A 24,039-nucleotide genomic window follows, 5' to 3' on the forward strand; every position below is an offset into this window, starting at 1 on the left:
GCAACAAGTCGCACGAGACTATCAAATGCTACGCATTCGTTAAACAAACACCATCAGAGAGACTGACTACCGTGTTATCAAAAAACGTTTGTTACGGATGTTTGGCTTCTAACCAACATAGAATACAAGGGTGTAAGGAAGCAAAACAATGCGGCATCAATGGTTGTAAGGGTAAACACCACAAAATGTTGCACGTTTACAACAAAACCCAAAATATTCAAATCAATAAAACACAAATTAATAGCCTTCGAGACGATAACCCTCAAATCCAAGATGATGAGAAGGCTCCAGTTCTCAATCACCAGGAAGTGATGAAAACATCAGCAATACACTATCAAATCCTTCCGGTGAAGCTGATTAATGGAAGGATGTCCTTTGAAACTTACGCGTTTCTAGACCCTGGTTCATCCCTGACTTTGCTAGAAGAAAACGTAGCTCGCCGTCTTAAATTAAACGGGACAAAACTCCCAATGACATTGCAGTGGACACAGGGCAAAAGCTCAACTCATTCCGAGAGCCAACAAGTACAGTTGGCGATCAAGGGATCAACCAAGAAAGGATACAAGCTTAAGGATGTAAGAACGGTGAAGAACCTCAAACTTCCTATTCAATCAATCAATTATCAAGAAATTTCGGAAAAATATCCATACTTAAAGAATCTTCCGATCAGCTCGTTTAACAACGTCCAACCCACGATTATGATAGGTATAAATCACAATCACTTGCTAATGGGACTAGAGCATAAATATGGTCGACTAGGCGAACCAATAGCCATGAAAACGAGACTAGGTTGGTTAATATACGGAAAATTACCCAATAACGACTGGATTAATCATTCTATGATAATTCAGGAAGATAATACTCTTCGGGATTTAATGGTAAAACACTTTTCAGTTGAAGACTTCGGGGTAAAACCAGTCACGAATCTACCAGAATCCGAAAACGATAAACGAGAAAAGGCTATCATGAAAAATACGTTGAAATACAAGGACGGACGCTATGAAGTCGGTCTGCTATGGAAAAATGACAACCATCAATTTTCATGGAGCATTGACAATGCAATGTCAAGACTCATTAACTTGGAGTCTAAATTGAACAAGGACCCTGAATTGAAAAAATGGGCGATCGAAACCTTCAATAGCTACGTAGAAAAGGGGTATGCTAGAAAACTGGAACCATGGGAAATAATAAAATATGTGCCTCAAACCTTTTATTTACCGCATTTCATTGTGATAAATAAAAATAAAGTTCCGCTCAAACCACGTCTAGTTTTTGACGCAGCGGCAAAAATCAAAGGACAATCCCTAAATGACGCCTTACTGTCAGGTCCAGATGCAACTACCTCCCTTTTTGGAATCCTTATTAAATTTCGAGAAGAAAAGTATGCCATTTGTGGCGATATAAAAGAAATGTTCCATCAAGTAAAAATCCGCAAAGAAGATCAAGAAGCACAGCGATTTGTCTGGCGTAATTGTGAAAATCGTCACCCAGACCATTACGTCATGCAAGTCATGACATTTGGTTCCACATGTTCACCTTCATGCGCACAGGCGGCAAAAAACGAGAACGCCGAACGCCTGAAGAAAAAATATCCGTTAGCATATTCACCGATCATCAACCAACATTACGTTGATGATTATAATGACAGTTTTAGCTGTATTGAGAAGGCTAAAACTGTAATAGAACAAGTAATAAAGGCACATGACGAAGGTGGATTCTTCATCACGAAATTCTGTTCAAACAGTAAAAAATTGCTTCTCTCATTGCCAAAGGAAAGAGTCGACCCAGAAAAGATGAAGGTACTAGAAGATAAACAAGAAGACTCATCCAAAATTTTGGGTATATACTGGAATACAACGAATGATAATATAGCCTTCCGCGCCACACTCGAAAAATTACCAACAGAAGTTTTCAGCAACTTAAGACCTCCAACAAAACGCGAGGTACTATCATACATCATGAGTATTTTTGATCCTTTAGGTTTAATCTCACATGTGACCATTCACGGGAAGATTCTCATGCAGGAAGTTCATAAGGAATCTAACGAATGGGATAAACCTATTTCAAAAAGGGTACTTCAAATGTGGATGTCATGGCTAAACAAAATAAAACTAACAAATAATATTCGCATTCCTAGATGGATTCTAACAGAAGATTCATCAAAAAAGAATCTAGAATTACACGTCTTCGTGGATGCATCAGAAAAAGCTTTCGCTGCAGTAATTTACATAAAAAGTAATACCGAAAACGAAGCGCATGTTCAGATCCTCGCATCAAAGACAAGAGTAGCACCAATTAAAACGATGTCAATTCCCAGATTAGAATTACAAGCCGCCCTATTGGGAGTAAGACTATGGCTTGCAGTAACGAATGAATTAAGATTGAAAATTTCTAATTCAACATTCTGGAGTGACTCGAAAACGGTGTTAGCCTGGATTAACTCCACACATCGCAAATACAAGCAATTTGTGGCTCACCGAATTGGTGAAATATTGGATTCTACTGCAATAGATCAATGGAGGTGGGTACCGTCCGCAGAAAACCCAGCGGACGAAGCTACTAAAGAAATAACAAAACCATCAATTTGGTTAACCGGGCCAAACTTCCTCAAATTACCAGAAAAGCAGTGGCCAGAAATGGAACCCAATGAAACTACGGAAGAAGCAAGTTTCATTAATTTACATAGCAACGAAGACTTTATTCAAGAACACAAATTTTCAGACTGGTGGAAACTCGTGAAAAGAATGTGTCTAATTATAAAAATAATTGATTTCGGGCTTAAAAGAAAGGTTAGCCATATTTACTTAATGGGGGAGCGTATAAGGGCAGAAAACATACTGTATCGGAAGGCCCAGATGGACGCCTACCAAGATGAAATCGCTGATCTAAAAAATAACGGATCATTGACAACGATCGGGCCGTTATCAAAATTAACACCAATATTAGATGAAAATGGGGTTATGCGGTTTAAGAGCAGATTAGAATTCGCTGAAAACCTACCAATAGCTACCAGAGTGCCAATCATTTTACCAAATATGCATCATATTACACACCTTATAATACGATGGTATCACGAAAAATATAACCATCAATCGGATAAGGTAGTACTAGCCGCTTTACAGCAAAAATACCATATTATCAAACTAAACGTCGCCTTCCGATACGTAAAGACAAGGTGCCAATATTGCAAAAATGCAAAGGCAAAACCATTAACTCCGATGATGGCTCCGTTACCAGAATGCCGTACGAATTCATTCGTTTTTCCGTTTACACACACAGGAATAGATTACTTTGGACCATTCGATGTAATTGTGAGACGCTCAACGGAAAAACGATGGGGGGTGATATTTACGTGCATGACAACACGTGCCGCACACATCGAGCTCGCCGAAAAATTAGATACGAGTTCATTTTTCGTATGCTTCATGAATTTTCAGGCAAGAAGAGGTGCAGTGTCTCATGTTTATAGCGACAACGGCACGAACTTTGTAGGCGCAAATAACGAATTATTAAAAATCGTTAAACAAATTAACTCCAAAATGGAGACAGGAGAAGCCATAAAATTAAATATAGAGTGGCATTTTAATCCTCCCAAAGCACCACATTTTGGCGGTGCGTGGGAACGCCTAATCAGGATAATAAAGAATAACTTACAAGATATGATATATTGTAAAAAAAATCATATTCCCACACTCGAAGTTTTGAGATGTGCCCTAATTCAAGTTGAATTTATTCTAAATTCACGTCCATTGACAAATATTCCCTTAAACGGAGAAGGGGATGAGCCACTAACACCGTTTCACATTCTGATCGGTAGAGCGGGTAGTTGTTCTTTACCTTTTGAATTCGAAGCTCAAGAAATAACAAGAGCTCACTGGAAATTAGCGTTGCACTACAAAAAATACTTTTGGAGCCGTTGGTTATTAGAATACCTACCGCTCATCGCTACTCGTCCAAAATGGAACAACGAAACAGAGCCACTGAAAATCGATGATATTGTACTTATCACTGACAACGGTACATGGCTAAAAGGACGAGTAGTCGAAGTTTTCACAGGAAAAGACGGTCAGGTACGGAGAGCCTTGGTAAAGGTACAAAATAAAACTTACAAAAGAACAACCGATAAATTGGCAGTATTGGATGTTCATAACAAACCAAATATCCAACACACAAGTGTAAAGGAAGACACGCCAAAAGATACACCAAAGGTAGAAGAAAGTAAAAATTTTGTAACGTTCCACACCAATTCTCAACAGGAACAAGTATCAAAGCCTAAAACCCTAAAGAAGAGAAAAAAGGGTTCAATTCTTCCATGTGCCTGGGCAAAGGAAGAATTACAGGCTAAAACCAAACACGTTACGGCAACCAAACGGAGGGCGGAGCCGTTAAAGCTCACAATGCACGACGATATTGTGCACAAAGGAGCGTCTAAGGTAATGCGATTGAATTCGTGGGCACTCGTGCTCATGACGTTGTTGTTTTTCATCGGTCAAACCTGTGGATTTTCCATCAATGGCCTGATCGCATATGATTGTGCCAACAACGAGATCAATATTACCAGCTATTCCTTGATGAGTGTAGCGCCTTGCATCCCATCCACAAAAAATATAACCACAGTCGAGTCAAGAATTCAGGTACTACAACGCAGTCCAAAGATATACGTTCATGTGTATCAATGCAGGGTTATAATCAAACGATCAATTAAACATTGTGGCGCTTTCTCGCACACTTCGGACTATGAAAATAGTTACGCGTATATAGTCAAAGAATTTACACCCACGGAATGTAGGTTAGCACAAACATCAGGCGAAATCTCTCTAACAATCGAACATAAAATCAGGGAACTAAAACGAAATCACACAGTTAGAGGTCAAACATTGATCATAGGAAGCCTGTTAGGTCCAAATTGTGTCGGCGGCGTCTACAAAACACCACTTTATACGTGGGAAAATGCTCTGGTGTACTACGAGTACGAGATCGACCTACATGACTACTCCACCACAGCAGACGTCGAGAACAACCAGATCATCCTCCGAAACGGCATCGTCTGCACCTACGGACTTGGTTGGTGTTTGGATTCGGAAATAGGCTACATCACCTGGGATATAAATGTGGGACGACAATGCGAAGAACTCGACTACGAAGTGATCTACGAAGGTACTGTAAACAAAACCTTCGATAGTGACAAAGTAAACGACCGATTAAAAGCCGTGTACACAGTCCTAAATGACAAGCAAATGTTTTCAATAAGAGCTCGCAACAGCGCGCAAATATGTGGATTCGATAGCTACGAAACGGATCATCCCAGAATTTTTATATTAGAAGCGAACGGATATCAATCACCGTTTAAACGTAGAGTAAGCCATGGAAAGAATTACGACCTTTTCACGTACTTTAATTCAAAAATCACACTAGTTGAAAACTTCCTAGGACAAAGGCTAAACGACATCTACGCCGCTGTTATGACGGAAATGTGCAAGATCGATAAAGCACTAATGGAGACGAAATTGACACTAGCACGTCTCAACCCAAGTGAATTTGTCTCCAACTTAGTTAAACGATCCGGCTACACGGCGGTTGTAGCAGCAGAAGTTTTATACATACTAGAATGCAAACCAGTGTTCGTAACCTACGAGCCAAAAGAGGATTGTTATCAAGAAGTACCAGTAAAATATAACGATCGCTCAATGTTCATGGCTCCGGTGACAAGAATGCTCCAGTTACGCGGCACCCAGATCGAATGTACACAATTGCTACCCGCCAAATTCATGATAGGCGGAAGATGGTATACCACGGACCAAAAATTACGAGAAACAACGGCCCCTCAGCAGCTGACAACAGACATTATAACCAGCTGGTCGTACACATCCTTACCAAACCTGATGCAATCCGGGGTTTATGACGCCGAAAGCCTAGAAAAGATGAAGAGCATGGTGTACGAGCAAGGAGATAAGAAGATAGCTTCGTCAGTTCTACATCAAATCATCGCCGGCCGTCATCCTAACCTTCAAGGCTTTAAATTCGATGCATTAGTTTCCGAGAAAATTATCGACAACGCGCTACAAAAATACTGGTCGAAACTGTTATCCTGGTCAACATGGCTAGGCAATATTACGTCCACAGCCATCGGATTATACATTATATGCAGAACTATCAAATTCACCATCGACACCATTATTCATGGCAAAATCTTATACGATATCTATGGATTGGGATGGCAATTGATTGCCGCTTTCTGGGACTCACTTACGAATTTGCTATCCCACAGAAAACATATGCAACAAAGGTCCAGCAACGAGATACTAAGCCAAGGCGATAACGACGATTCGGCAGCGTCGCCCGTGCAGTTCCGCAAGAATCCTATTTATCCACCCTTGAACGCAACGGATAACTAACATGATGGATGACGATTACAAGACGACATCAACTTCGGCACCGAAACGCAGCGTAACCCGAACGTACAAGTGTCAACACCAGCATCTAGCAACGCATCGGTTCGGCTTCAGCATCGAGCAATCAGTTGCGACCCGCCGAACACAATTGTTTGCCTTTTCTCTTTCCTTAATATTTAGCTATAATCACACGCGTTCAGATTAGGTAAAACAGAATGTTTTACGAAGGGCGGTGTTACGAACGCGTAACACAAAACCAGCTTAGGAACAAAATGAATAAAATGTAGGAATTCCAATAGTGGCCAGAAAGTGTCGTGCACATGCGGCGCGACTATAGAGCAGCATAAGGTAAACGTTCCAGCATAGGATAAACAAACGTTCGCGAGCGAGTTCCAGCATAAACAACGTTCGCGATCGAGTTCATATTTCGTTCAAGAATAGCACTAAGTGACGAATTGCAACTTTGAAGAATTGTTCAAGACATTCTGTCTCGCTCTTACCAATTCGGTAAAGGGTACCAAATCTGTATAAAAGCGACGAAAATTCTGAATAAAATTATCACTTTCACTTGAGATCACTTCGAGAGTAGTTCTTCTGTAGTTGATCAAAAGGAAGGATCCCGTGGAGACCAGCAAGCACTGGACGGTGTGACCTGCTCCGCCTGGATTCAAAGGTTCCGTGGAGACCGGCAAACACTGGATGGTGTGACCCGCTCCGCCGAACTGATTCTGCTGATCAAGAGGAGGGATCCCGTGGAGACCGGCAAGCACTGGATGGTGTGACCCGCTCCGCCTGGATCCAAAGATTCCGCAGAGGCCGGCAAGTACTGGATGGTACGACCCGCTCCGCCGAATCTTATTCTCGAAAGAAAAATTGCTCCGCTCGGTGGTGATCGTAGGTAAGGTGATCGCGTTGGCACGCAAACGCCACTGCGACCGTCGCTCCTTCGCGCGATAGAACGGTCGCTCCGAAAGACAACAGATTTCTTTGGTTTATATTCCGTCGATTTTTCATGGAAGTTTACCGTCCCTTTATGATTATTGATTGTAATGGTGCTCAGCATTAGTGCTGTTTTAGCGAATGGCTTAAGCCATTCACATAAATTATCCAATGTTTGGATGTCCAAGGAGGATTCATGTTGAGTCATGTATTCGGCTCGTTTAACCTGAATTGGGTGCGGTAATTTTGCCGTAAGTTCCATGACCAACCTGTGATCGTTCAAATATGCTGGTTTATCCATTAGGTGCACATTTTTAACGATATTCTCTAATGCGTTTGTCATATCTATGATGACAGTTCTTGAATCCTTTCTGATTTTGTAGAGATCGTTGAGTAACTCCATGTAAACCAGATCAGGTCTTCCGAAAGTTTCGCCTAATCTTTTTAGAATCTCCGGCACATTTTCGGCTTCCATCATTAATTGTTGGACGCCTTTTAAAGCAGTGCCGTGTAAGACTTGCTTCAGTCTATTCAAGTTTTCTATATCAGAAAAGGCTCCCTCTCTAGACGTTTCATCGAACGTTTTCTTGAAATTCGGCCAGTCTTTAGCACTGCCACCGAATTTCGGTAGTTGGGTTAATGCTTGCCTCTTCAGCAAGATTTCTATCGGCGAAGGTTCACCGTTACCCTTTGTGATAGTTTGTACTATCTTTGCAAGTTCTTGAGTTTGATCTCTAGCTTGTTGCTGCTGTCCTAATACCAAGCGTTCAAGCAAGGTTTCAAACATACTTGTATCCTTTTCTTCGTCTTCTTTTGAGACCCTTTTCTGGGCTAGGTCTTTAAGACGATTTAATTCATATGAGATCTTCTGACACTTTGTGCAAAGCCAGTGCTCTTCTCGAGTCGGCTTGCGTGTCAGTTTCACGCATACTAGGTGGAAAAGACGATCGCACTCACTGCAGTCGATCATCTTGGCGATTTCATCGTCGGGATTCTGACACAGTCGACAATTGCCGACTGTATTAATCACGAATTTGTATGACATCGTGAATGTTATTTCTGATTCAAAGGACAGAATAGGAAGGGTGTTTTTGGTTTTTTCCGACAAATTGTTCGTTATATTGAAACGATACGATTACCTTGTGGTGTGGTACTTACCCGCCGTTCGAATTTCGTTTGAATTCGAACGGTCGTTTTACTAATACCGTTTCTCCTTTTGGAGGTGAACCGTCCTTGCAGGTTCTAGTAGCGTTGTCTTCTGTGATGACGAGTTTGTTCGTTGCTGAATCCGCAAGAATCGATGCCCTGTGGTTCTGCTCCGGTCAACTATCACACACTGACACTTGGTGCCTTTTGGCAATATCTCGCTGTGGCGACGGTCGAGATGTGGGTTCTTAGACGAGCACAATCCGGTGTACACTGCGTTTACCCGAATCGGTGATATTTCACACACAGTTGTATTACTTTGATACAGTCTGGCCGTCGGTTATCTCGTGCGGTACGATTCTTTTTTTTTTTTTTAAGATTTTCTGCACCGGTGAAACTGTTCTTCACTCCGGAACCGTATATTTACGGGTTGGCATTCTATTGATGCCTTCCGAACACTTGATATAACTTATAACGATAACTTGCTGTTCTTACTGACGACAGCACGTCAATCGCGGGTTCGATTTAGAAATTACCACGCACGCGGTGTGTAATTCCTCTCTGGAGCCACCATGTTGTATTTCGGAGCGACCGTTCTATCGCGCGAAGGAGCGACGGTCGCAGTGGCGTTTGCGTGCCAACGCGATCACCTTACCTACGATCACCACCGAGCGGAGCAATTTTTCTTTCGAGAATAAGATTCGGCGGAGCGGGTCGTACCATCCAGTACTTGCCGGCCTCTGCGGAATCTTTGGATCCAGGCGGAGCGGGTCACACCATCCAGTGCTTGCCGGTCTCCACGGGATCCCTTCTCTTGATCAGCAGAATCAGTTCGGCGGAGCGGGTCACACCATCCAGTGATTGCCGGTCTCCACGGAACCTTTGAATCCAGGCGGAGCAGGTCACACCGTCCAGTGATTGCTGGTCTCCACGGGATCCTTCCTTTTGATCAACTACAGAAGAACTACTCTCGAAGTGATCTCAAGTGAAAGTGATAATTTTATTCAGAATTTTCGTCGCTTTTATACAGATTTGGTACCCTTTACCGAATTGGTAAGAGCGAGACAGAATGTTATAAACAATTCTTCAAAGTTGCAATTCGTCACTTAGTGCTATTCTTGAACGAAATATGAACTCGATCGCGAACGTTGTTTATGCTGGAACTCGCTCGCTTTGTTCGGAACTCGGAACGTTTGTTTATCCTATGCTGGAACGTTTACCTTATGCTGCTCTATAGTCGCGCTGCATGTGCACGACACTTTCTGGCCACTATTGGAATTCCTACATTTTATTCATTTTGTTCCTAAGCTGGTTTTGTGTTACGCGTTCGTAACACTAACGTTCCTGGACCGTGCTCACTCGCTTTAAAACACAACTCGGTCGCTTGTTTGATCTTAAATAGAGAGATAAATCATTTAAAAATTCGAAAAAGAGTGAAATCAGGTACATTGCCTGATAAAACCATTAAACTTGCCCATGTCTTCTTCTTCTTCTTCTTGAAATTCACTTGGTTTTGTTGATATAGAGCGTCCGGCCACCACTGTCAAACAAATTCAAAATGGTGACCTGTCAAAGCGGCTAAGACACCACCTCTCTATTTAAAACAACGTGTCTGGACAAGGGGTATCGTTGGCCATATAACGGCATTCTAATAAACTTGTTATGGATTAAAAAGCCATATATTTCTTTCCAGTGTTCGTTTCGTTTCGTTTCGTTTAATTCGTTTAAAACGAAAAATTTAGTAAATAATAATAGATTAGTGATAATTAGAATACTACTAGAATAGTGATAAGAAGCGACCTACAAGCCGCCTGCAGGCAAGTGTTGCATGAAAGAAACAACCGCACGCATCTGCTGGGTCTTTGAGCCGTTCAATCGGTTATCGCCGTTTCCCCTCTTGAGCGGTTCTATTTGGCCAAACTCTTCCAGCCGGTTCGTAGCAAAAGTCGCGTGCCATCCATATTTGTTTTTTGCAGAGTGAGGCGAGCAGACGTGTTTTGTGCTCCTGCTGTGGTAAGCTTGTCCAACCAGCACTGCTGGCAAAACAATAGACTTCGATGCAAAAGGCCATCGAAATTTAAATCGTTGTTTGCTGTTACAGGTTTCCGTTTGTTTCGTGACTAGTTTTAGCCGTCTTGACTGGAGCGGTGCGCGCTACTTTGATCAAATTGACGCATGAATAGCGGAAAGATGGCCGATGCTGTACCGCATCTATCGCTGACCGTTGAAGAGCACTCGGTCATCGAAGGCGCCCTCGAGATACTGCAGATTATCAGACCGAACTGGCAATCCAGCGATATTCGTTGTAAGGTTAGTTAGTAAAACAGTTTAAATAGGTGCGCCTATCAATATGAACAATAAGATAGTAGCGTAATTGATAGGCAATCGGTAAGCACACTTTGTAACAGTCAAGTGAAGAGATCTACACACGATCGAATGCCGGCTAAATTTTACCGATTTTGCTTCAAGCGTACTCGAAGAAACGAAGACGAAGAAAACTAACCGGGAAAATGGATAAGGGAAGCCAAGTAAGCTATCTCAAGACAACGATCTTCCGCTCACTGGTTAGTCAGTCAGACTTATCTTGACATGATTATTGTCCAGACCGGAGACCAACTTTTCAACATTAGACAATGAACGCTTGAATGTTACTTATCGCTTCAACGTGTATCCCCAATGCACATCTCGAGGTAAACCATGTGGCATGTGATGAGGGCTTGCCATCAATCCTCAGCGCCACACGCAGTCTCTAATCATGTTAGATTGTCTTTTTATTCTTAAAATATTTGTTTTGTCTTTGCGCGGAAAAGGATGAGACCACACCAAACGACACGGGCTATTAGTATGGACATTAGGCAATGCTCACAATAGCCATAGCTATCAAGTGATAACGGGGTGAGGCAATGGTGATAATGAAACAAAATTGAGCATGTAAATAGCAGCGTCTTGCCGTCGAGTCGAAGGCACCGGGCACCGGACCCATTTTGCGATTTGCGACTACAATTCGTCCCGCTATCATGATCTACATGATTGGCCAAGTGCCAAGAAAAAGAGATGGTGTGATGTTCTTTGCTTGCTATCTGATACAACATTCAGGGATCTAGCAGGAATGGGCCAACGTGTTGTAGGCTGTACTACGTACTTTTGTCTAATTCAACGATATCATATTATTATTACATGTGCTATATAACTGTTTGCCATAGTTTTTTACAGACGGTATCACGAACAAGTTGGTCGGATGCTTCTATGAACCCAGTCAAAACAACATCGTTGACACGCCCTCCACTCAAAGCATCATCAGTAGTGAGGGCAGCAACGGCAGCAACGGCAGCACCGGCAGCCTCTCAGACGCGAAATTGGACAATAATGTCGTTCTGGTGCGTGTGTATGGCCATAAAACGGATTTGCTGATCGATCGAGGCAAGGAGATTGAGAACATACTTCTCCTACACAAGTACGGCCTCGCACCGGCCCTGTACGCGACCTTTGAAAACGGAATGGCGTATGCGTATGAGGCGGGAGTAACATTAACACCGGATACCTGCAAGGACGATGATATCTGGCCGCTGGTTGCCTGCCGCATGGCCCAGATGCATAAGAAGGTCCCTACCGGAAAAGTACAGTTTGAGAGGCCAGTATTGCAAGGGAAAGTGTATCAGTTCCTAGAGCTGGTGCCGGAGCGGTTCACCGATCCTATCATCAACGACCGGTTAGTTTGTCTCAGGCCGGAGTTATTTTCTGCGCTCAAAATTCCTTATCTGTCTGCTTTTTTCTGACATGCTAGGGTATGGCAGACGTTTCCTTGCCCAAGTGACCTGCGGCTCGAGTTCGACATACTCTATGCACGTCTCCAGGATATCCCCAGCCCGGTCGTGTTTTGCCATAACGATCTGCTGCTCGGGAACGTGATCTACGACAAGGACCATGAAAAGGTGTCCTTTATCGACTACGAGTATGCTGGAGTGAATCATCAGGCGTTCGATATTGGCAACCACTTTGCCGAGTTTGCTGGTATCGACGAGATCGATTACGAGCGCTATCCTTCTCGTGAATTCCAGTTGCGTTGGTTGACCGAATATCTCCTAGAGTACCATGGGTATGATAAGTATTTACCAGGAAAAGTCGAGGACGAAGCGGAATATCTGTACGTGCAAGTGAACCAGTACGCTCTGGCGGCTCATTTTATGTGGGCTGTGTGGGCTCTCGTGCAGGCCGAACATTCCGCTATCGACTTCGATTATGTTCGGTAAGCATTCGAATGCGGGACACACCTCCCCGTGCGCTGTCATTCAATTATCTTGTTTCCCTTTTCAGGTTTGCCGAAGCCAGATTTCTTGAGTATCGCCGAAACATGGAAATATTTTTCGAGCTACAACTCCCTGACTGGTACCCTGAATAGTTGATTTTTGTTTTTATAATTCCAACAGGCCTACCTCTTTTTTTTGACTGCCTGCATAAATAATTCCAACATAATTCTCATTCCTATTTAATGTTAGATCTCCTATTTTTTCCTTTTCGCTTTCTGGTTTTCTCTTGCGATATTCCGAGCTCCTCGCAAAAGAAAATGTTACGCGATCGTTGTTCCTCCTATCCTTCCATTATTTGTTACTATAGACTTGCACCATGTGTGCTATGTCTAAACGTTTCGCGAAGCGAAATATAGTGTAGGGTCCGGTTGACACTGGCATTCTTTCAGTCGAGGACGACATGAAGTATTGAAGAACTTCGAGAACGATATGACTTATCGCACTGCACTGGTTGCAGCTCTCGCTCATCCGCCCGGCTTGCTGCCAGAGCATTTTGTTCATGCAATCATAAAAAAGCGAAGAATATGCGATATTGTTCCAAAAGAAATGAAAACACAATGAAATAAGCCTTACCGTACGTTGCAATACTGTAAACATTCACAAAGCAAGCTATGATAAATAAACTTACTATACTGCATTTGTTACAACTGCGAGTACTCTATTTTATTAGCTCTGTTCGTCGTCAAGGGTGGAAAAAAGAAAAAACGAGTTGAGGTACCCACAATTTATTTTCATCCTGATTTCGCTGCCTATACACGCACTAATTACACTTGCGGCTTTGCATAGCAACATTTATGACACATACGCTTAACTAATCTTAACCAATTAAAGTCATCTAGAAACGCCTGCAAATAGGATATATACTGCAGTCGCCACCTTCTACTGTACACATGCGTAATCTGTCGTAGATGGCACAACAGCAGTAGCAACAACTCCCACGATTGTGAACCACTAACCTGTCTCTTTCACTATATGTACAAAAGAGATACATCAAATTGGGAGGAAATGCACTTTCTTCTTGCTTTGTACGACACAACATTGTTCTCTCAGAACAAAGGAAAGTAGAAATGAAGTTATTATTAATTTAAAAAGATCTCTGCGCTCATACATACACAATAAAAAGGGACAACATCCACGAAATAGAGAAAATATTTATGTACCGATCTGAAAAAGGGCAGTTTGGATACTTTTTCTTTTTTAATCTTCTTGGAAAACCATATGGAGGAGAATGCGAACGGGTGTATACAACTAGGGAGGGCCTATAAATCACAAGACAGAAAGCAACAGGTAAAACGGGATGGAGACCGGCGGTAGGTGTAGTTGCACATTCATAATTGGTAAATGATACAATTTTCTTTTGACGATTGCGTTTCCCTTGCACATCCCAATCAACGATAATATTGAAGGAAGACTTGAACAAGAGCTAGAATGTCGCCGATAAGTTGGGAGCTAATATATCTAACAACCGCTAGCGATACAGCAGTCACCTCAGTATGAAAAAATACTCCGGTTTTGCACTAGGTCTTGCATAATAAACTACAAGACCTAAAAGCATAGAAAGACATATATATAGAGAGAAGAGAGAGAGAGAGAGAGAGAGAGAGAGAAACGGAGAGCTTGAAAATCTAAAATATGGCAAATCGGTATGTTCGAGTCGCCATGTTCCACCCCCGTTTGAACCGTCCTTAAGCCTTAGATACTAGTAAATGCACGTTTAGCCACAGTACGATAACGATCTGGTGGAAACTTGTCTATACGCTATAGCGTCTACTTTAACCTATGTTCGCTGTCTTTTAAAGCCTTCCCAAGAGGATGGCGAGCGCGAGAATGGGGGTTTTGGCTAAGGATTGGCGCTCTGTTGTAAATAGTAAATTAAAAACAATCAAAATTAAATTAAATTTGTGTCGTTCATTGATCGTTGCGCGCGACTCAACCGTGGCATAGGAGTTCGGAGTGTGTACTTAGCCCCTACTACTACTACCCGCGACGGTATCACATCTCCTCAATGCTCATCATACATTCATTCGGCACAACAAGCTAACGCAAGCGGCAGGATCCGCCTAACGTCTACATGATTCTTATCGATTCGCTATTTCGCTGCTATAAACACAGCATGGGCTAAAAGGAGTTAAGGATGAGCGTGTGGGAATGGTGTAGAAGTAGGGCACAACACGGAGACGGATTTGCTGATGGAATGTTAGATTTGAAGGATCGAGGGATAGCGCATGAAAAACGCCTCGTGTCTTCCATCATGGTGACACGGTGCGCTCGCGTGGCTTCAAGTCGTTCTGTCGCTACCAACAGGGTTGGGCTGCCCAAAACCGAACGAACGGGGAAGGCATACATGGAACGTAGGCATCCTGGCACAATACATGGACCAGAACAGGCCCAATACCCTGGTATCGCTTAGTCTATGACGTAGGCCCAGGGATGTTCGAGTTTGCCGTACTGGATGTCGGTGAGCGTGGTGTAGAGCCGCCGGTACAGCGGACTGTCGTGCGATTCCGTTGGCACGAAAATCTCGTCGCCCATGTATGCGATGCACTCAATCGGGCTGATGACGGCTGCCGTGCCAGCGCCAAACATCTCCAGCAGCTACCAACACAAACAAGAAAGATAAAACCAAAGCAAACGCGGATCAATGAGCTAGTAAGTAAGATGTGAAGGACGATGCGTTGTGGCGGAAACACTTACCCGGCCCTCTTTCGACAACTTCTTTACCATGGACATGGTAAACTTTTGCTCGCGTACCGAAAACTCGCCCCACTGGTGGCACAGACGGATGATGCAGTCGCGCGTTATACCCGGCAAGATCAACCCATCCAATGGAGGCGTCAGCAGCTCGCGCTCTATATGAAATGAAGATGCAATGCAATAAAAGGGTCATCGATACGATAGATTTTGGGTTCATTGATGATTTAGGAATCACTGAGCAAAGGGAAGAGATGCACCTACAGAAACATCCCCTCCCATAATCCGATTGCATTGACCAAGAACAAAACCCTTCCAATACCAGTCGATGGTATTTGGTCTGAAAAGGAGCCAATTAATGGTACCTTTGAATTACAACTGCATTTTGGTAAGTCAAATGTTGCGTTTGAGCTTGATATACAAATTGATGTTTAATGCCACGACACACTATAAGTGCTATGAATATATCCCATTCCTAAATGAATCGCTGCACAAACGCTGATGTTGCTTACCTCCGTTTTCCTTCATGTAGAGCATGAAGATGTTCATCACCCCGACCTCGGTTAGCTGGTGATCATCACCGTACAACCAGAGCACCTGGTGGCACCCATTGCGCACTGCCTCCTTCTGCACGTGAATGGTGGGCCCGTAGTTGGAGCCAACCTTCCGATCGCCGACGCCGCCTGGCCACGCCCGGGCGTACTTCGGATCGGCGTACAGCTTGAGCCCACTCACGCCAGGCTTGAAGTACGGTCCGACCGGCGACAGGATCGTGTATAGCAGGGCCGAATCGGACGACGCCACTCCTAGGGTCGGCTGTTGGCGTAAGGTAGTACGGGAAGAAGTGCGGGGAAGCAAGAGCGAGTGCGGGTTAGCAGTGAATTTAAAGAATTTTAAAATTTTGGGTTCGATGCCGCGCGATTTGCCTACCTCAATCCCGATCAGCGTCGGGCGAATGTAGAGGCTGGCCGATTCCGTGTGCGGCACCCACTCGGAGTCGATCGTCACAAGTCGGGCCATCGCCTTGATTAGCTCCTCACTATCGAACGTTGGCAGCCCGGACCGGTACGCGGTCACGTTCATTCGCGCCATGTTCATCTCCGGGCGGAAGAAGCGAATCTTGCCATCGTAGCCCCGGTACGCCTTCATGCCCTCGAACAGCTGCATGAGAAATGCGGAGCAGGAAGATTGGTGCGTCATTAAGGTGTGTCACGCTCCGTCCCTCACTGGCAGTGGGCCGTTGCACGCTAGGTGTTGCGGTCGACGACTTACCTCGATCGCGTAGTGGAACACCTTGGCAGCCGGGTGCAGGTTTAGGTTTTCCATCGGCGTAATTTCCGGCTTCTGCCAGCCGCCCAGACGACGGTGGTAGGACACGCGTAGCATATGGTCGGTAAAGTACTTGCCGAATGCCAGATCGTCGACGTCCGGTTTCGGGTTTAGCTGGTGCGGCGCCGCAAGACGCACGCTCAGATCGGCGTACTGTGTGGTGCGGAGCGAACAAGTGTAAGACAAACAGGAGAGAGAGAGAGAGAGAGAGAGAGAGAGAGAGAGAGAAAGAGAAAGAGAAAAAGTGTATGAAGTGAGAGTGACATGAATTAAAGGCATTCCGCAGTTGTTTCGTCTTCTACACCAGCGGATAGCTGCCATTTCGACGCTGCCGAGGTCGTAGGGCATCGTTCCGGTGTTGGCCGTGACGGACATGGCATTTGCATTCCGACTTTGGCGACGTCACGAGCAGCGCGGCGCGAACCGGTACGAGGCATACGATTGATCCCCGTACGCGACCCCCCTGGCTCCCTGCGCCCTCGTACGGGGCAGCGGAATCGCCGCGCAATCGTTGCATTAATGCCCGTAACGCGACCACCCGGTACTGCTGCCGCCAGCGGCTTACCTTGAACTGTTCGCCCACATCCGGCGCGTGCTCGAGCGTCATCGGGAACGGGGCGGCCATTGGTGGTAAGTCGGCCAGCTTGGGGAAGCTGTCCTCTTCCTCTACCCGGAGCGCGGTCTGCTGCTGGATGCCATGGCCGCTGCACAGCCGCACCTGCTGCTGCTGCTGATGCTGCAGCAGTAGCCGCTGGAAGGCATACCGGACTAGTTGCTGGTGGGAATGAACGAGAAGAAGAAGAAGAAAATGAAAAACACGTGGAATTCAGAAAGGATACTCAGGTATGTTTTTGGGCGCAGTATGAAAATATGGGCGAGATTGAGACTGAGATGCAACATACAGGGAGAGTTGGTGTCGCGGTATGAGGTGGCAGATACGGAGGGAATACGCTTATCGGTGGAACATCCACACGCAGGCAAGGAGGCGTGGCGGATGGATTTCGCTTATCATCGCTCAATGACGAACACATCTCGGGCCAAGTTCTTGGCAATTGGTGCGAATGCTCCAGCCTCCTGAGTCAATCAGTACGGACTTCTTCCCCCCCCCCCCTCCCACTTTTCCTCTTCATCCTTCCAACGGATTGATGCTGTTGCCATAGCTATAGCTGTTTGCTGCTCTCGTCTCTCGTCTCTGTTTCAAACCGAAGCGGCCTCGATTCGTTGTTTGCACATGCTGTCGTCGGTGGGTACACCTCGTCTCGCCTGCCTTCCATGTTTTGTTTCGCCTATCACCGACTGCCTCCTCGAACTGCGTGTGTGTGTGTGTGTGTGTGTGTGTGTGTGTGTGTGTGTGTGTGTGTGTGTGTGTGTGTGTGTGTGTGTGTGTGTGTGTGTGTGTGTGTGTGTGTGTGTGTGTGTGTGTGTGTGTGTGTGTGTGTGTGTGTGTGTGTGTGTGTGTGTGTGTGTGTGTGTGTGTGTGTGTGTGTGTGTGTGTGTGTGTGTGTGTGTGTGTGTGTGTGTGTGTGTGTGTGTGTGTGTGTGTGTGTGTGTGTGTGTGTGTGTGTGTGTGTGTGTGTGTGTGTGTGTGTGTGTGTGTGTGTGTGTGTGTGTGTGTGTGTGTGTGTGTGTGTGTGCGTGATAAGGAAGCAACGGGATGATCTATCTTATTTCTCCGTTACACTGACTGCAGCTTTATCAGCTGCAGTCATTTCACATTTTGCCACGATTCGCTCAGGGATCCGATGCTTTGTGGCGTTGGATTTGGGGAAGGGAAGGTGCAGGGTAGGGGAGAGGAAGGGGGGGGGGGGGGGGTGATCCGATTGCCGATTAGAGCGTTTAAAACAAAACGGTTCCCGGGGAGAGGTACGAGAACGTCGTTGCAAATAGTAAATAGTAGTAGCTATTGTTCTGGGTTCATGTTGCTTACGCTGATCGTGCATGTGTGGTGGGTGTGTATGTGACGCCCAAGCGACAGTAAAAATCTTCCGATGCCCCTTCCTAACGGTTAGGTTGGCTGATGTTGTTGCTACTGCCCCATTGACGGAAGGTATATGCAACCGGGTCTCTTCACGCTTAAGAGACCCGCCGGCCGAACAGTTTCGGGTCTCTGCCGATGTCGTCTGGATTGATAGCTGGTTACGGTCGTTTGTTTTTCTTTTGGCGGACTTGCGTCAACCCGATCCGATCAGCCCAATGCGAATCGTAGGTACGCCTGTAACGGGCACACTACGGCACTATAGTAGCGCAACACACGGCGCGTATATCACACAATTGATCGACACAGTGGCTAGGCGGCAAACAATTAACTGTGGCGATGGCGAACAGCTACAGTAACAAGAGCGAAAACTCCTCCGAAAGCCCTTGCCAACAGTGTTTACGCTCCTAGTTTCTGCAGTCCGACAACCCTACCTGTGTGCTGTTGTGGTGTCTCGGTGACCGCCAATTTCGCCGTCACAGCATACAGCATTCCACACACACGCACACGCGCGCGCGCGCTCACACACTATGCTACGAATTGAGCATACTACTAGAGCGTGGGTAGTTCCAGAATCCGAAACAGCCCCGAAGAAGGATGGGGAGGGGGGGGGTACATCGGAGCCTCTCTCTCTCATCAGCGTCGCCGCTACGTACTTAAGTACGTACGGCGATAGGGGATGGGATGGGAAGGTGGGAGGTAGCGCAGCATAACGACCAGAAAGGCCACGGCCATGATGCAGATGCGGTGAACATGCCCCTCCGCACAAACGCGCCAAACCTGTTCGTTTGCGCGCGCGCGTACCACCTCCAGTCCGCCTACCACACAAAAGCACGATTAATCGAAAGCGAAAGGAGACCAACGACAGTCACCGACAAACGGGGCGGGGGGGGGGGGGGGGGACAGGTGGCTTGATTTGTTTTGGAAGCGGGTATTCTCGCCGGCGGCCTTACCTTACTCCGGAGGACCATGTTGTCGTCGCTAGTGCGCTGGAAGCGGCTGGAAGGTGCAGCAGTAGAGGGGCGGCAAGAGAGTCGAGAGCGAACGATGGCTGGCTGGTTCGCTGGCAAGTTCTAGATCCTTCGCGATCGCTCTCTCTCTCTCTCTTTCTCTTTCTTTCTCTCTCTGTGTTTTGCTCCACCCCAGCCGTTTATTTGTTGTCGTTTGATGTTGGCGAGCTGTTGAAGAAAGAGCAAGGATAGAAATTAGGTTTGGAGAGATCTGAACATAAGGACACGTAACCGTAGCAGCAGGATGTAAAGAAGAGGCACACGCCTCTCTCTCTCTCTCTCTCTCTTCGTCTACTCCGCGGTTTAGCAACTTTTGACAATACAACACACTGTCGAGCGCACGATCGAACGCAACGCACAAGCAAGCGCAAGGTGATCTGTGTTTGTGTGTTTGTGCTTGTGTGTGTCTGTGTGTGTGTTTGTGTCTACGATAAGCGTGCCCACGCGGAGATAACAGAATTAGCAAAACAAGCAAGAAACAGAAGATGACGAGGAAAAAGCAAAACGCCACGAAATCGATCGATCGACCTCGGGGACATGCGTCCATCTCGTGGCGACCGCTGTAGGAGTATTGCTCGGGCAACCATATCAGGAGCCTGTGGGAGGGGGGGCACCGGTTACCGGTGGCAGCGGTGATGGCGATCCTGAGCGCGCACTTGCGCCCAAGAAGCTGAAGAAAGCGGTCGCAAGGATCGTTGCGTCGCAATAGTTTGACTCGTGGAATATGGACCAGCGGAAGCGGTGGGTTTTTGGGGTGGGTTGATTTGCGTTGCCGGCCGCCGGCCGGTGTCGCCCACGTTCCTTCAATTACAATCAATGTTATTCTCTCCCCTGTCTGGCCTGTCTTTCTCGCTCCTCCGTTTTTTCTCTCTGTCTCTTTGCTTCACTTGCTGTCTCGCTAACCGATCCTCCAAAGGATAGCACAAAACGATCGATTCGCGCACCCACCCCGTCTCAGATAACAACAACCACACTGCACACTGCTCACACGAAACGAACGCCCCAATATACACACACACACACACACGAGACACACGGAACACTCACAAGGGGCTTCCGCTCCTTCGGTTTGGTTGCTGATTCTGGCTGAAGGTGAAGCTGGAGAAGGAGCAGGAGGAGATGATCCTGGTTCTGCTTCTGTTGCTGTTGCTGCTGCTGCTTCGGCTGTGTGCGCACTGGCAGCGGTATGTGCACTGGTGAAGTAGCGAAACGATACTGGCGAGCCCTCGCACGCGGTTCGAGAATAAAAAGTGTCCCCGCCGCTGTAGGATCGCCCCACCGGAACGCTCGTTCGCTCCCGCGCCTCTCATCTGTCTCGTTCTCTCTCCTCCTCCTCTCTTCCTCTCTTTCCTACGCTCTACCGAGCGAGCGCCGTGTCTCTGGCACACTATCGGGCACCATCTTTACGTTCGGCTTTAAGCGCCGTTGCTGCCGTCACCACACCACACAACCACCACCACCACCACCAGCAGCAGCACAGACAGACGCACACGATGAACGCAGAACGTGCGGATCGATCTGATGGCGGCGAAGAAGGTGATTGCGACGCGACGACGACGACGACGACGACGAAGGTTCGTCGCAAAACCCGAAACCGTGACGCACACGAGACGACGACGACGAAGACAACGACGATGGCGGAGGTAAGAGGGAGGGAGGGAGGTGCGTCTCGGGCATCGCGATCGCCTCGCTACCCCCTGCTGCTGCTGCTGTCGTCCAGCGGTGCGCTCGCGATAACGAGTTTCGGTTGACCCTTTCGCGCACCCGCCGGTAACCCGCATGCTCCGCATGCCCACCACCACCATCACCGCCGCGCCACGTGGCTTAAGTGGTACGATTCGCACCCCCCTCCCCCCTCCTTTCCATCCATCACACTACCCAAAAACCCGAACATGCCACCACATGCGTGCGTGCATGCGTGCGTACGTGCGTGCCTGTGTGCGTGGATCGCACAATTCGCAAAATTGGCCCGCGGGGAGCGAGCGAGCGAGCGAGCGACGACGACGACGACGACGCGGAGGAAGAAGAGGCCCGAACGTCCCGCAAATGCGAGGTAGGAGTAGGGAAACCATTTTTGGGACTTGCTTTCATTCAAATACGCTCGTGTGTGAGTCTGTGTGTGTGTGTGTGTTGCCGGTTCTTCTGCCTTTGTATCCTCAACTCGCCTTCAACGGCAACCAACCGGCCGGTCCCATTCAGCCCCAAAAACCTCAATTACGCTTCCGTTTCTACGATGATAAGCCGAATGAGAGGGGGGCTGGTGATTCGGTGGCGAATAATATCCGTCGCCACGCGTCAATCGTAAACAAGCCCCGCGCGCGCCACTTGTCAATGATGTGTGTTCACAGAAGGCAGGCAGACAGACAACTGAAGAGAAACTGCGGCTCGGGGAGAGAGAGAGAGAGAGGACCAGACAGGGACCAGGATCTGCGCCAGGCCCAGGACACATCCTGGTGGCTCTTCTCCACTTCTTCTCCACCATCCTCCTCCTCATCAACACATACGAAGGCACGCACGCAAGGAAAGAAGAGAAAAAAAACAATTGTTGCGCAAACATACTACTGCTGTTGCTACTGCCACTGGTTCTGCGGTCGCGGTAAACAAGGGGCATAACAACCAGGGTCGCTGTTTCGCGCACCGTTCCGTGTGCGCCACTCCAGCACCACGCCAGCGCGGCCTGGCCTGCCTGGCCGTGGACACATTGTCGCCAGGGAGTGCTAAATTGGTTTGTTGTTTAGCCTCTTTGATGCTGTTGATGTGACGGGCAACGGCTGGGGCCGGGGGAGGGTGTGGTGGTGGTGCCACGGCATCCGCCACGCCACGTGGCGGGCCCGCTCGCGACCATGTTTGCGCCACCAGTTTGCGCCCTCGCTCTAAACGGTTTGGCCTGCCGGTGGCCAACAATGTAGGACGGTGTGCGAGACGGGGCGAGGTGAATGGTGGGCCAGCGCCATTTGTGCAGCGAGAATTACCCCCGCCCCCCGTAGGCATGCCTGTGCTATGTGACAGCTCCATCATCACGCAATTAGCCGATTGTATTACGCGATCGAGCGAGATCGTGCGCGATGCATGGCTGGAGGGAAGGGAGGGGAGGGGAGGGGGGGGGTCGAAGGGGGTTGCCTGCTGCGCTTCCTGCTGCTCCGGATGATGTTAGCCTTCGACAATGTTGCACCAGTTTTTGCATACGCCCCGTGTGTGCCCGTTGGGAATTCGTTCCGTGCACACACACACACACAACCGAGGGGGGGGGGGGGGAATTCCCATCCGTCCGTGAACCTTCCGTGACCACGGGACACATTTGCGACGCAGAAACGCGGACGTTCCGGTGCGACGACGACCACGAAGACGACGCGCAATCATCCTCGCCCCGGATAACTCGCGGATCTCCACCGGCCACCGCTCCCACCCCCACCCCCCACCCAACACAGGTGGTACAGAAGAGGTGGTGGGGTTGCCGACAGCAATGGATGGAAATGGAATTGACATTGTGGGTCGGACATGGCGGGTGGCGGTGGCAATTGGCGAAATTGCAAACTATATTGTGTCTGTGTGTGTGTGTGTGTGTGTGTGCACGGTCCATGCATCCTTGACGCCCCATCAAGCGCAAGTGGTCCGGGGGCTGGGGGCATGACGCACGCAATACAGCAAAAGTAGGAGGAAGCGGAGGGGAGGGACATCCCCGGGACAGGACCGAAGAAATAACAACAATAAAATGCGATGCGATGCGATGCGATGCAGGGAGCAAAACACGACGACGAGCGGCGGCGCAACGGTGCGAGCGTCAATCGGTTCAGAGCGGTTGGGTAGGGCCCGGGGAGGGGAGTGGGGGGCTGGATAATCAGGCGCTGCCTAACTACGCTCGGTCGGTCGGTAATGAAGCGGCCGAACAGTAGCAACAACAGCAGGTTAGGTTCATACAGCAGCAGCAGCAGCAGCAACACCTGAGACCCTATATCGCCCTCTACCGGTTATAACCGCAACGTAACGTGGCCCTGCGCAAAACCTGCGATCGATCGATTGTGATCGGTTTGGATCGGATGATCGATCGATGGGCAACCGGGGCAGCCTCCCCCCCCATACGTTGTGTTGTGTACAAAAAACACACACACACACACACACACATGGACACGGACACGGACACGGGTGCCGCGGTATCAGCGGATCGCGGTTCACTGCACATGCCATCGTCCTGTTGCGAACGTCCCAGATTGCGGCGTGGCATGCAGCGTTGAGTGGAGCGGAGCGGAGAG

General features: G+C 47.5%; 2 protein-coding genes across 3 annotated transcripts; one reads left to right on the plus strand and one right to left on the minus strand.

Annotated features, from left to right (window-relative positions):
- The first annotated feature begins 10,137 nt into the window (after positions 1 to 10,137).
- On the plus strand, positions 10,138 to 13,416 carry LOC125954584 (ethanolamine kinase). Of its 2 annotated transcripts, none has more exons than XM_049685056.1 (5): positions 10,138 to 10,490; positions 10,579 to 10,787; positions 11,681 to 12,186; positions 12,262 to 12,723; positions 12,792 to 13,416. In XM_049685056.1, the coding sequence occupies exons 2-5, from the start codon at positions 10,653 to 10,655 to the stop codon at positions 12,874 to 12,876; spliced, it is 1,188 nt and encodes a 395-aa protein (XP_049541013.1). In that variant the 5' UTR covers positions 10,138 to 10,490; positions 10,579 to 10,652; the 3' UTR covers positions 12,877 to 13,416. The 2 variants fall into 2 exon arrangements, with proteins under 2 accessions (XP_049541013.1, XP_049541095.1); XM_049685138.1 differs by having other exon boundaries at positions 10,475 to 10,490; positions 10,602 to 10,787.
- Positions 13,417 to 13,451: 35 nt separating this feature from the next.
- LOC125954423 (branched-chain-amino-acid aminotransferase, cytosolic) lies at positions 13,452 to 21,056 on the minus strand. The gene is made up of 8 exons (XM_049684808.1): positions 20,837 to 21,056; positions 19,733 to 19,957; positions 17,370 to 17,579; positions 16,748 to 16,957; positions 16,406 to 16,636; positions 15,988 to 16,291; positions 15,479 to 15,633; positions 13,452 to 15,379 (listed from the first exon to the last, which is right to left on the minus strand). Exons 2-8 carry the CDS (start codon positions 19,748 to 19,750, stop codon positions 15,191 to 15,193), a joined length of 1,317 nt encoding a protein of 438 aa, XP_049540765.1. The 5' UTR covers positions 19,751 to 19,957; positions 20,837 to 21,056; the 3' UTR covers positions 13,452 to 15,190.
- Between the last annotated feature and the right edge of the window lie 2,983 nt (positions 21,057 to 24,039).

This window comes from Anopheles darlingi, chromosome X, assembly GCF_943734745.1.
Source record: "Anopheles darlingi chromosome X, idAnoDarlMG_H_01, whole genome shotgun sequence".
Lineage (NCBI taxonomy): Eukaryota > Metazoa > Arthropoda > Insecta > Diptera > Culicidae > Anopheles > Anopheles darlingi.